Source organism: Sphaeramia orbicularis, chromosome 7 (assembly GCF_902148855.1).
Source record: "Sphaeramia orbicularis chromosome 7, fSphaOr1.1, whole genome shotgun sequence".
Taxonomy (NCBI): domain Eukaryota; kingdom Metazoa; phylum Chordata; class Actinopteri; order Kurtiformes; family Apogonidae; genus Sphaeramia; species Sphaeramia orbicularis.
Window position 1 is genome coordinate 26,049,576 of NC_043963.1, and position 13,586 is coordinate 26,063,161.

The 13,586-nt window shown below is 38.0% G+C and overlaps 1 protein-coding gene across 5 annotated transcripts in view; it reads left to right on the top strand.

The window, feature by feature from the left end:
* LOC115422912 (synaptotagmin-2-like) overlaps nucleotides 1-13,586 on the top strand; it is a 70,197-nt gene that overhangs the window by 47,602 nt on the left and 9,009 nt on the right. For 4 of the 5 annotated variants that reach the window (XM_030139539.1, XM_030139537.1, XM_030139538.1 and 1 more), the window contains 7 exons: nucleotides 5,944-6,159; nucleotides 6,488-6,648; nucleotides 10,549-10,686; nucleotides 10,822-10,989; nucleotides 12,097-12,264; nucleotides 12,752-12,869; nucleotides 13,188-13,321. In XM_030139539.1, the coding sequence (XP_029995399.1) occupies nucleotides 5,964-6,159; nucleotides 6,488-6,648; nucleotides 10,549-10,686; nucleotides 10,822-10,989; nucleotides 12,097-12,264; nucleotides 12,752-12,869; nucleotides 13,188-13,321 (1,083 nt within the window). In that variant the 5' untranslated portion in view covers nucleotides 5,944-5,963. The remainder of the gene's footprint in view (nucleotides 1-5,943; nucleotides 6,160-6,487; nucleotides 6,649-10,548; nucleotides 10,687-10,821; nucleotides 10,990-12,096; nucleotides 12,265-12,751; nucleotides 12,870-13,187; nucleotides 13,322-13,586) is intronic. The other variant, XM_030139541.1, reaches the window with a different exon arrangement.

Below are 13,586 nucleotides of genomic sequence, written 5' to 3' on the forward strand. Positions count from 1 at the left end.
GTCTTGATCAAATCTTAGAGCCATCTGCCTTTAAGCTCACAGTTAAAAGTAGGTGAATTCTAAAATGCATGTTCAGGCTTTATTTATCACAGTTCATTTTCAGACAAACTGCAGTGGAAGTAGATGTGGTTTCTACATACGGATTGTTTTGTGCATCAAAGATAAAAAAGTACTTGATCTCCATCCAACTCTGAGCAGTGTGTTTAGTGATAAGGGCCAGATCATCCCCATAGCTGCGCTGCTGTGGGCTGTGGAGCAGAGCCATTTTGTTTTAACTTATACTGGTGACTCAACATTGACGACATGAGACACAGGTCGGGAGACAGAGTTCAACACTCCCACAGATTCGCAGTTAAGGGACATTTTGTTTCTGCATATTGGATGAGAGTGCTATTTTTAACTGTAACTCATCCAGGTTAGGTTTAACAAACACGACTGCTCTACTGTTTAGTTTTGTTTTTTGTTTTTTTAGGAGTGTGCTGCACCACGCCTGCAGTTACTCATTCACACCTGGATGCTACATAGACTGAACAGTTGGCATCTCAGTGGCTCGGCTGGGGGTTAAGAGCTGGTGCTGAAGGGCATCTCAGTGGCAGTAACAATGAGGGGCTAAATGTTGCTTTTACTGTATTGTATTTCTTTATGAGATTTAACCTGTGATGTCTGCAGGCAGTCACATCACAATAAGATGAATAACAGAATTAAGTCATATTGACCCAGTAAAAGTGCTGCTGTATAGGGTGCAAAAAATATCTGCTGTCTCTAAAGAACACAGTCTGAAGGAGTTGGATTGCATTATTAAAAAAAAAAAAAACAAAAACAAAAAAAAAAACAAAAACAAAAAAAAAAATATATATATATATATATATATATATATATATATATATATATATATATATATGGGTGCTTCTATGAAACTGGGTACATTTTTTCAGACTCAATAGTAAAAGACAAATGTAGACATATTTCCCCCCAGGATATACCTTATGATGACCTCAGATAAATGCAAAAAAATTACACTCTTGCTCTGAGCCATCCCAAAATTAATGACTTTTTAATAAAATATTGAGACCAAAAATATGACTAAAATTGGGACAGGAAAAGCTGCCTAGGTGTCAGTGCATTTTACCTGGACCACATGGCTTGAAATGGTCTTATATTCCTCTAGAAATAAAGACACTGTGTTAAATTTGATGATCCTAGTGGTTTTTCTAATCCAGACATGTGGACTTTTCATCTCATTCCAGGTTTTGTATGTAACTCATTGTGTCCACTTACGTTACATGCAGAACCTGCCCAGCTAAACGCATATAAATAGCGAATGATTTTGCAACATTGGTCATTTTTGTGAAGTACTCTGCCTTGCATAATTAGTTCGACTCCCAAAATGTACTTGTGAGAGAATAAAGAGATATAGTAGTGCGTAATTTTTGTGTCCTTTTTTTTTTTTACCTTGTTACACGCGGATTTTTGTATTAAATATAATGTAAAATAACATAAAAATGTGTTTTATCTGAAAAACAGTTTCTTTTTTATCTCAGTAAATATTTATTTTTGAAATAGACCCAAAGTGCTTCCAGACTTGCTTCATAGCATTAATTTACACCTGGTTTGAATTTTTAGCCCCCATGTCCTGTTTTTAGGGACCAGTTTCATAGAAGCACCCATATATATATATATATATATATATATATATATATATATATATATATATATATATATATATATATATATATATATATATATATATATAGTAGTTTATAAAGTCAACTTGTTGGGGGTGGGCGCTAAGAGCTGGCCGTGGTGCAGGACAAATGTCTGTCATAAAACAACGTAATCCTGTGTCCTCTCTCGCTGTCCTCTCTGTTCGTGATCACCATCTCCCCTCAGGGTGAAAGAGATAAAATGCTTGAGCACATATCATGAATGTTAATTTAACCAACCTAACCAACCTGGCCCCATGTGGCGGACAAATAGGATGAAGTGCACATAAATTTTAGATATAATTGGATGCTTTTAACATTGCTGGAGTAGCCACACAGCTTCAACTGATAGAGGAAAGTGAATCTACGTCATTAGTATCAATAGCTCATAACAACGTATATGGTTACATTCCCTTCCCAGTTTATCTAATGAAATGCTGGTCATATGTAACATCATCCTACATACAAGTTATTTTCGACACACATGTATGATGCATAAACTCAGCACATATGAATTATATAAGCTTATCCTTCCCGCTGTCAGCACCGGTTTGAATAATTTTCATATGGTGATAAATAGAGGCAGAATCTCTGGCATCAGCTTCAAGAGTTGGCACTTGAGAGAGGAATTTCCTTTTTTGCCTGTATCACCATGACTTTAATAAAATCAGCAACAAAAGTCTCCTCTTGTTATGCTTGTCATCTCTCTCTCTCTGCTTTCTGAATGGAGGTCTGGTCTAATCACTCATCGCTCTGTCGGCAGGCTGCTTTCAGCTGCACTTGTCACACTGTGATTTCTGGAACCGATAAGAGGTCTGATTGAACATTTCTTTTTTTTTTTTTTTTTTTTTTTGCCCTGTGGAAACACGATTGGAGAATGAGTCGTAGTTGTTTTCTGCGGGTCAGGCACTGCTGGTTTGAGTTCAGGCCAGCAGACAAAATAAAACTGTGATAAATTGAGGATTGATGGCTATTTCTTATAAATATTGTCTGCAACGGATCTGGAGATCTGTGTCTGCTGACCTCACAACCCTATGCAATATGTCAGAATAACTCAAAAATGGAAGCGTGTGGTGTAGCCTGCAATAATCATCATCAATCATTTTGTAGAAATAAATTCTTGTGCACCTTCTCAGTGGAAATGGATAAATGTTTGTAAAGCAAATCTTGACTGGATCATATAACAGCTGGATCAGTTTTTCATAACTCCTGTGGATGTGTTGTTTTTTCTGTGTATACAGTTAAGATTATGCTGTAATATTAAACTAAACACACACTGGGTAACATATACAGTCACGGAAAAAATTATTAGACCATCAAAAGTCATCAAAAACAATGGTTATGCAATCAAGTACTAACTCCTGTGTGTATCATGTGACTAAAACAGACAGAAAAGAAAACATGGAATGCCTAAAAGCACTGTATTTGTCAGTACAATACCGTAGCTATTGATGCAAGAACTGAAGTGATTTGGGTTATTATCAAGAAAACATGGAAAATGATAGATATCAGCTCTTAAATTAAACTCTTATAAGCTATTTTTGTTGTTATCATTATATTTGTCCAAACAAATGTACCTTTAGTTGTAAAACAAGGGGTGATCTAATAATTTTTTCCATGACTGTACATTAGGTATGTGGTGAATGCTCTGTGTTTGCCCTCTAGGTTTTTTTAGATATGGACTTGTTGATAGACCCAGGTTTGGTTTAACACGTCATGTTTTCATTTGTGGCTTAAGACCATTATAGACGTAAACCAATATCTCCAACTTTCATCAGAGCTTTTTTTTTTTCTTTCATGTCCGTGGACCTGAGGCAACATCACTGCTAAACTCATTTCAGTTTGTCTGCTGTGATAAATGCAGTAATTAAGATTACCAGCACAGATTCAGACCTCTGAAGACATGCTTCTGCAAGTGGATTAGAAAAATTCCAAACTTCTGGAAAATGTGAATTTTATAGTTAATAGAAGTTGTTTTTGTCCTTTGAGATCTTTGAGAGAACTTGGATGACTAATGATTGATGACTGTGTGTTTTGTGATTAATGGAGATGTGGATTTTAGATCAGCTCTATTAAAGTGTAATGCACCAAACCTTTTGTTTTCATTCAATCAATCAGGCTTAACAAACCATAGAAGGTCATGATTTGGGCCTAAACTACAGTATAAATCATTTCTTTTTTTTTTTTTTTTTTTATTGTTTTCTTACAACATAACACATTATTATAAACTTGAGATTCTATTTAGATAGAAGTCTTATTAAATTTATCAGAAACTTTTTTTGTCAAATTGGCACAATAAACCTGCATACTATGTGTCATCTTCTCCTAAAATATTCAGCGGTGTGTCATTTAACTTGTCTCTGCCAATATCTGCCTGTGAATATCTTACTTTTTTGGCACACTACTTGAGAATAATGTGCCTGTGGTGAACAAGTCATTGATTTTTAGATACTTCAGTATTAATCATCAGCTTCATTCAAGTAGAATAGAATAGAATAGAATAGAATACAATGTCTTTATTGTCACTGTAGCGACTATTTGTCATCAAAATTAAATCAACTTAAGTGACTGAACTTTAGACTTTAACATAACTCAAATAACCACTAGATGCACCATGGGTTTGTGGTTTACGCAGTCAAAAATACAATGTCCATTCCAGATATGTATTCCAAATGGTTTATGTGGAGGAAAAATGTTTTTTGCTGATTCATTCTATTTAAGCATTTTGTCTAAACTTTGTACTTGTTATTCTGACGATGTTAAACTTTGTACTTGTTATACTGAGCAAATCAATAGAATCTAATCAAAACCAAACACTGTAGGGACATGTGATGGAACTTAGGTAAACATGTTTACATGACCTGCACAGTATAAAGGCTGTTTGAATCTGTGTGTCTGTGTCTAGTCTTGGCAGACTGCACCCTGTTTGCAAACAGTGAGACTTTATCTCTGAATATGTGTGTTGATCATTGCTGTTTATTGTTGGTTGTTCACTTCAATTTGAAACATCATTTTGTGATAAAATTTAAAACTCTGCAAGCTCATTGTGCTTCTTTCTCACCGTGAGGTTTAGGCCCCGACAGTTTATTTTCAGGCTTTTTGCAGGCAAACAACATCCAAGGCCTTTTTGCTGTCTCACCTGCTCATCCTGTCTGAATGTGACTGACTAACTGTCTGACTGTTAAAAAACCATAGGCCCACCCAGGTGCATGATGGTCTACCTTGGTGCTGCCTGTATATATACTCAGGTGCCCACAGTCTAAACCAGTAAGAATAATAATGAAAGTAATAACCATGAAAATCAAAAAATTCTCTAAATATTAAACAAACAAAAAAGTAAACAATCAAAATAAACAATTAGCAAAATGTACTAAACCAAAAAGTAAATTAACTTTTTGATCAAGGTGTTTTTTTATTTTCAGTTTTCAAATCCACAAAAACATACAACTTAAACATTAAACCGCTGCATCCAATTCTCATCCACTTGCCCTCCCACCCACCCCAAGCACCGGACCCCAGACCCCAGACCCCAGACCAATCCATCTACATCTCCAGACATAATACACGTACATATAGAAATATACAAACCCCCTTCAAACACATACATGTAGAGACACATATGTATATATGTATACACACACACACACACATATATATATATATATATATATATATATATATATATATATATATATATACACACATACATATAAAGTAAAAATAAATAAATAGAACAAAGTGAAAAGGTACACAAATATTTGAGTCACTCAGATGTGTTGGTAGCTTCCATACCTTCTACAAAGCTGATAATTGGCTGCCAAATTGCATAGAATTTTCTGGTGGAACCCCTAATGGTATATCTAATTTTTTCTAGATGAATATGGTGCATAACCTCTCTGATCCACTGTCCATATGTGGTAAGTTAACTTTAAACAAAAAACGAAATAGACAAATAGCTCCTACAGTCAACGAAAATGAAAGGTGATCTTTAGGTGCCATAAAAGTATAAATAATGTATAGAAAATAATATAAAAACTGAAAATATAAAAGAAAAACCCTGATGGCATAAATATCTAAAAAAGCAGCATAGAAAAGTGTCAGTGGAAGTATAAAAGACACTTAAAACATCATCATATACCCCTAGACAACCTTCAGCATTTCCGCACTTACATTAATGTCCAGCAGTGTTCAGTGCAATTACTGGTCTGTGTTAATGACAATGCCTGGTGGTGTTTTGCAGGGACCGTGTGTGCAGCCTAAATGACGAAGTGGAACTTGTTTAAGCATCAGACAACGCCCATGGTCGCTGCTAAGCCAACAGGGGCTAGTGCCTTGACTGTGACTCCAGCCCCCGTCGCATTAGTCTCCGCGGACAACTCCACCGAACCAGTCAACAAGAACGATGCCTTTGACGAGATCAAAAACAAGTTCTTGAATGAAATCGACAAGATCCCACGTGAGTAACCAAACTTGTTCCTGATCAACTGACGTTTATTAACGCGACTTTAAGCAATGATTTTGGAATTAGATTTTCTCTCTGACTGCAGGCGTTGGCAGCCTCATAATGTCCTCAGTATTGATCAACCGCTGCCCTTCTTAATGGCAGAGAAATCTAATTTTCACCCAATCTAATTGCTAACCTAGCACCTCTTACTAAATATATTTGGCCCAGGACATGACATAAGTAGGCCTAATCATTGGTTGGTCAAATGTCAAGTATTTGCTTCTTCCTTCTGTTGGTGTTGATGTGCCATCTAATCATTGATCCATATGTTCCCCTTTAGTGCCGTCTTGGGCCATCATTGCCATTGCTGTGGTCGCTGCTTTACTCATTTTAACATGCTGCTTCTGCATCATCAAGAAATGCTGTTGCAAGAAGAAGAAGAACAAGAAGGGCAAGAAGGGGAAGGGTGACATGGGAATGAAGAACCTGAAAGGGGGAGAGGTATGTTTGATCACAGGAGGTAGCGTCATAACCAAGGGAACACCTACGCTTTATCTGAAGCCAGCTTTAACCTCTATAAGTGCCTGTTATGTAACAGCTGTGATATAGATTTGCACCAAAAAAGAAAGTAAACATAGTCTTCATTTTTGATTCAACAAAAGTAAGATAACACGCCATAATTTGGACCTGCAGTCTTTAATTTAACTTTTGCATTGTTTCTAATGCAGTCAGCGTGTTCGCCACAGGTGTTTTATACATTCCCATGATTTGTTGATTTGTTTTCTCTTTCTTTTTTTTTTGTTATTTAATGTATTTGTCATGACTGTTATTGTTGCTCTATCTCTCACTTGTGCTTTGGGATTTGGGTGGAAAATGACATGACTTATCTATTCAGCCAAACCATTGTTTTCACAGCCATTAAAGGGTAATTATGTAAATTAGTAGCTAGCACAATGCTGTTGTTATGGGCCTATAATTATTATTTCTTTATGCTCATGATTGATGGTTTGATAAAGTACATTCAGGACCATAAAAATACATCTAAAAGTGGTTATTTTAAACCACAACGGCCCTGCTCCAGACGATATGATGGTACTAATGAGGAGGCTTTTCTATGTGTCATTTTCCTCGCTCCCTAAAGTGTAGCTGACTGCATTTGCTGTGATTACCCTTCTTTGGTGTCTGCTGTGAGTTCAATCTCTTCCTTTGTCTCTGCTCTCCTCCTTCCTGCTTTGTGTCTTATGTGTGCTCCGTGTATCTTGACTGTGGTGGACTTCTCTGCCTACGGTAGGTCTGATAGCACGCGGCGCCCCTCTCTGGCCGCTCTGAGTAAAGTGCAGACCAGGGCGGGGGGGAGCGGCTGGGGTGGGCTGGGCTTGGAGGGTTGGATGGTTTGCAGTAATGATGACAATGAGTGCTATGGCTTCCTTAGTTTTTTGCAAGCTTAGGTGCTGCGGGTGCTTGAGGAATCTATGGGAGCGATTAAGCTGCTTCGCAAATCCACTGAAATGATATGCCGCACCAACTGCTATGTCTTGAATACCCAGAGATTGCAATTTTGGCAAAGAAAAACAAACTAAACAAAAAACAACAGAACAGAGACCTGTACAAATGCAGATGTCTATGGTTTGAAATGAACATGAAACTTATCCTATGGTTGAGCCTTTGAATGACGAGTGCACTCTGCAACTCACTAGATATCACTAACATGCATGTGCAAGGGATAAGCTGGGTATTTGTCAAATAGTAGCTGAAACTTGACCTAACTCAGAGCTTTGAGCATGTTCCCACCACAACAGGCTTCCATTACGCAACACAACTTAAAACTGAAGCATCAATTCCTCTCCAGGGATAAGTTCAAGTTCATAAGTCCAGTAGATAAAGATGCTTGTATCGCTTGACAAAGACCAGCATATGCCCTTGCAGTAGGTACCATTGAATGGCCACAACTTGACTTGAGAGTAACTTTCCTGGATGACCCATGCTGCTGACATACTAGGTGACAGTCATTGACGCCCTCTATCCCTGAAGCACTTGGCTCTCACTGAGGAGAAATGGTGGGCCAGAATGTTTGCCCATACATGTCATCAAATGCAGCTGATCTTCACAGACCAGATTTCAGTCTAATGTTTTCTGATAAAACCCACATCTCATTAAAAAAAATAATAAAATAAATAAATAAAATCTAATTGTTAATCTTGCAGGTCAGCACATGAAGTTGACCAGTGGGCATACATCCTGACATACCATGTCTTCATCTGTGAGTTCCCACCAGAAATGTAAAAAAAAAAAAAATACTACTCAGTCTAGCATGATGCCTTCATGGATGTGAACATTTCACTTAGAACACATATACAGAATTTTTGGTCCCGACAAAAATTTGTCTCCAAGGTTTTAAACATGAAGCATACATTTGATCTATTTCCAGATCTTACGAGGTAATTCATTTACATTTGTCATCAGAAAGAAATGTCTTTTTTTTAAATTCTGCATTGTGTGGCCTGGCATGCTTGAATGAAAAGCATTTTTATCACAATAAAGATAGAGAATGCCACAAATAAGGAAAATGATATCAGTGTGGGGTGTGTGTGAAAAAGAGAGAAAGAGACAATGAGAGGGGTGAGTTTACCAGCATGCATGAGAGCCTGCATGTAAGCAAATGCGTGGGTTGATGTGTATGGGAGCATACTGTATGTCGTGTGAGAGAAAGTGTGTGTCTTATCTGTATGTGTGTGTATGCCCTGTTCCTCTTCCAGCTCATCAGTGAGTAGCTGGAGCCTCCAGTCTTACGAAGACATCAGTGTTTTTTCAAGAAGACAGCCATAGGAAAGTAGGCCATACTAAAATATTATCCAGTTTCATACAGTAAATCAAAGTTTACTTTAATAGTCTTAACAGAACAAATTGCTCTCAGTTGATGAGTCATGACGACCTGTAAAGAGATGACACACTGAGGTTTTACTGGGTGTGGTGTAAAGTCAAGACGGATGATAACAGAGGACTTCATTTATCTTCTTTATCACGTAATTTCAGAGGACTTAACAACCAAATATAAGATAAAAACTAGTAATAATTTACATAAGAGTATTTATTATCCATAAAATCTGTAAGAAGCTGTTAACAGATAAGCTATGAAATATTTCAGTTAGGTATAATGATCAGGCACGGGTAGAAAAATCCTATCAGCACTACCAGTGTAAACATTTTAATGAGGGTCTGAAGCATTAGAGGGACATAAACAGCCTACACTATCAGCTGGCGCAGCATGTGTTTTCAAAGATATTTCCCAGCAAGTTTTAGGCAGTTTGAGCATGTTTGAAGGAATGTGTCAAAAATCACTGCGTCAGTGGCTTGATCAAGTCGCATCAATTTTTTACGGCCTTGTCCTTCTTGCAAGGACACTGTGTGACATCAGACAGCTTGTATTGGAAATCTGCTACACGGTGTGCACAAAATACCAACAGCAGTTCACAGTGTAGTGTAAATTCATACAAAAGCTCTGCCGTACTAAATTGTTCCACACAGTTAGGTAGTTTAATGTAGACTTCAGCTCATCCTTGCTGATCCAGCTTTTCTCTGTGTGGGCCATGTCATCACGACTGAGACTTTTTTACCAACTTCATATGACTCATTTGCTATGAGTCATATTATGGATTTGTATATCTGCTTATGTAGCAGTAGTTCAATTACTTTAAAAGTTATTTCCCCTTTATATATTTTAAGTTTATGCTTTTTGTACACCCCTGATATTATCATATTTGAAGGCAGATACACAAGTGAATGACATCAGTCTAAAAACAGATTTCTAACAGTTTTCTCAGGTTGCAGTAATAAGTGTGATAATTCTAATTTTTAAAAAGAGAAAGTGATTGTCTCTTTTTGCAGTATAATGCAGTATAAGGGGTTGTATTTCATTGTACCGCCTTTATGCTGACTGTTTTTATACTGTTGTTACTCTTTCTCTCACCCTTCTCCCTCTTTCTCTCTCTTTTGCTTTCTGCTCTTTACACAATAAAAGACTTCTATTAAAATGGCATTTCTACCACATATTGACATCCAAGAGACATAGAGTGCCTCTGATTTAAGCACATTTCCACGTACATGTAATACTCAAAAAAAGAAAAAAGAAAAAAAACAACCAAAAAAAAAGATTATAAAAAAAAAAAAAAAAAAACAGCAAATGGTGTCACCCAAGAAAGAAATGAAATCAAGTCAGGTTGCAACCGTGGTCATCGATGAACAGATTGCACTAGTAACACCCGGGTGAGCGGGTAAGTGGCAGGTAGGTGTTGTGACTAACCTGACTGCTGATGCCCGAGGCTTGGTGTTCAGCTTAGCCAGCACGTGAAAACTGTCCTCTTACTCCATCTTCCGCCGCCTGCCCCCCTTCTGTATTTGCAGAAACAACAGGATGATGATGATGAGGAGGATGATATTGAGCCTGGACTGACTGGAGATGAAAAAGAGGAAGAAGTGAAGGAGAAAGAAAAACTGGGGAAGCTTCAGTATTCCATCGATTATGACTTCCAGGAAAACAAGGCATGTACTTGAGAGTTGAATTGATATTGTCTTGTCAAAATTAACAATTTTTAGTGCCTTTCAGTACTTTTGCTTGTATCACATGTTGCTTAAATCCTATATTCAGCTGTTTTTAATCCCATTCCTCCTTTGCAGCTGACTGTAGGAATCCTTCAAGCGGCTGACCTCCTGTCCATGGACAGTGGTGGCACCTCTGACCCCTACGTCAAAGTCTTCGTCCTTCCTGACAAGAAAAAGAAGTTTGACACGAAGGTTCACAAGAAAACGCTCAACCCAGTATTCAATGAGACCTTTACCTTCAAGGTAAGTGGGAACATCTCCTATCCGCCCTTTTCCTATTACTTATTAAAACAACATCATGCCAGCCTGTTTGAAGTGGACAGGCTCTGTTAAAAGGTGAACTTCTACTGCCTCCATTCTCTGTTTCACTAACAGCTTTGCTTAGATTCTTTTTTTACTAACACTTCTGGTGATAGAAAACAGCAGACTTGCTGAAGGTGTCTGACAAGGGGACTGTGGCAGAGAATTGAATTAAAGGAGAGGGCCACCTCTGGTGCACTTTGCCTGCTGACACAGCTCTATAAAACAATTCAAACAGCGTTTCCTTGCCAAAGTCAGGCCACGTCTGCTGAAACAGCGTATTGTTTAGTCAGGCATTTTTGTGCTTTAAAGGAGTGGTATTTTGCTCTTTTAAAATGGAATTATGCATTTTAAAACACTTCTCTGTGGTCTACATAAACTGTAAATGCTATGCTTGGGTCTGAATTCTTCATTAATTCAACTCCACATCTTCAACCCTATTTCTGAGTAATGACACCAGAAAGATCGGTTTGAGCGCTGGCCTTTTAAATCCAAATGAGCCACTTCACGCCCCACCCCCTCCAGGTTGTTGGCTGTGCTGCTCTGTCCCATTCAGCCACTTGTGTTCGTTAATACAACCAACAATTGAACATTTTTGGTAATCGGCTCAAAGTTTGGACATATTTTCAGTATGAATTACAACCGCTGCTGCTGACAAACAATTATGTCGCACTCTGAGAAATATTCATCAGAAGTCTTGACCTTATATGTGATTATAACGTAACTAGTTATAGACGTAACAAATTAAGCAGGAATTAAAACAGGTTGTAGAAATCCACTAGATTTTTGCCAAAATGAATATAAGGATAGCTTTGCAGCACATGGAGGGTTCCAGCTCAAACTTTTTGAACTGTTAGGGTCCAAATACACAAATAAATGTACCAAAGACTAGTAAAAGTGGGTTTAGCAAAATATGATCCCTTTAAACCCTCATCTATTTCTGTATACCATGATGATGATTTTATGTACATATTTTGTTCAAACTTACAGAATGTCTTGAATCACTGTGTTACTGTGATGTCTAAACTGTGACTGGTTGATGTCCTCCAGATTCCATTCCAGGAGATGGGTGGGAAGACTTTGGTAATGTCCGTCTATGACTTTGATCGCTTCTCCAAACATGATGTCATTGGAGAGATTAAAATACCCATGAACACTCTTGATCTGGCAAAGCCAATTGAGGAGTGGAGGGACCTTGACAGTGCCGACCAAGAAGAGGTGAGATTCATGCACATTTCCCACTGATGTGTTTACTGCAATGTTTCTGCTACCGAAAATGCATCATGACCTCTGTAGGTTCTCTGAGCTGCCTCCTTTACCGCCACGCAGCCTCTGAAGAAAAGCTGTCACCATTATGCCACGCCAGAATATGAAAAAGCGATTTTAATCAACCGAAGTGTCTCCCCAGAGCCACCTTAAGGAGAAATACTTACTGTTCTGTTTATTATTATCATTACATTTGCAGTTCCAGATGTTTTATTTACTCTGAAAGGACTGACTAGATGTGCTTACAGATAGAAGGTGCTATTATGAGTGTATCTTCTGCTGCTAAGCAGTGGAAGGAGAAACAGTTAAATCGACTTTTGTTTCAAATGTAATTTAAAAGACACAGTTTGTTTATCTGCATATTTTCCATTATCATATAAAAGATACAAGTTCTGCATCAGACCTCCTTTAACTTTCTTTCCCCCTCCCTCCCCCACAGCCAGAGAAGCTGGGTGACATTTGCATCTCTCTTCGTTATGTCCCCACTGCTGGCAAGCTCACCATCTGCATTCTGGAGGCTAAGAACCTGAAGAAAATGGACGTGGGTGGACTGTCAGGTATATATACATAGACCCGAGATTCACATATAGAATTTCATCGCATCATCACAGTTCACAGTAATTCACTTGTCAGTTTTGGGCTAAATTGGATGCTCCTCCATCTTCATGTACAATCCGGATGCCTGCATGTGCTCTGTGGTGTATGAAGGATCGTGCCTGTGAGCTCAGCCATTAGGTCAGCCCCACTCTGCTCACGTGCTGACGCTGCAGTACTCACCATGCAGCAACGCTCGCTCCCTCTGGCTTCAGCATTGGCCCCATCTGTTGGTGCACTTTTGCACTGCAACCCAAAGAATCTCTGTCTGTTTTTTTCAGATCCCTATGTGAAAATTAACTTGCTGCAGAACGGGAAGAGGCTGAAGAAGAAGAAGACGACGGTGAAGAAGAACACTTTGAATCCTTATTACAATGAGTCCTTCAGCTTTGAGATTCCACTGGAGCAGATGCAGGTAAGACAGAATATAAGTATAAAATATACATCACTAACCCTAGACACTCTATTATGCAGTTTTTTCACACACTGCTGTATGATGCCATGTGTACACACGCATAACATGTTTTAGTCATAGGTTTATTCAACACTGTTCATTAACAAATAAAGAAAAGTAAGTAAGTAAAGCTCCATTTATATAGCACTTTTTAAAACAACATGTTACAAAGTGCTTCACATAAAGGAGAGATAGATCAAATCAAATCAAATTTTAAGCCAATTTA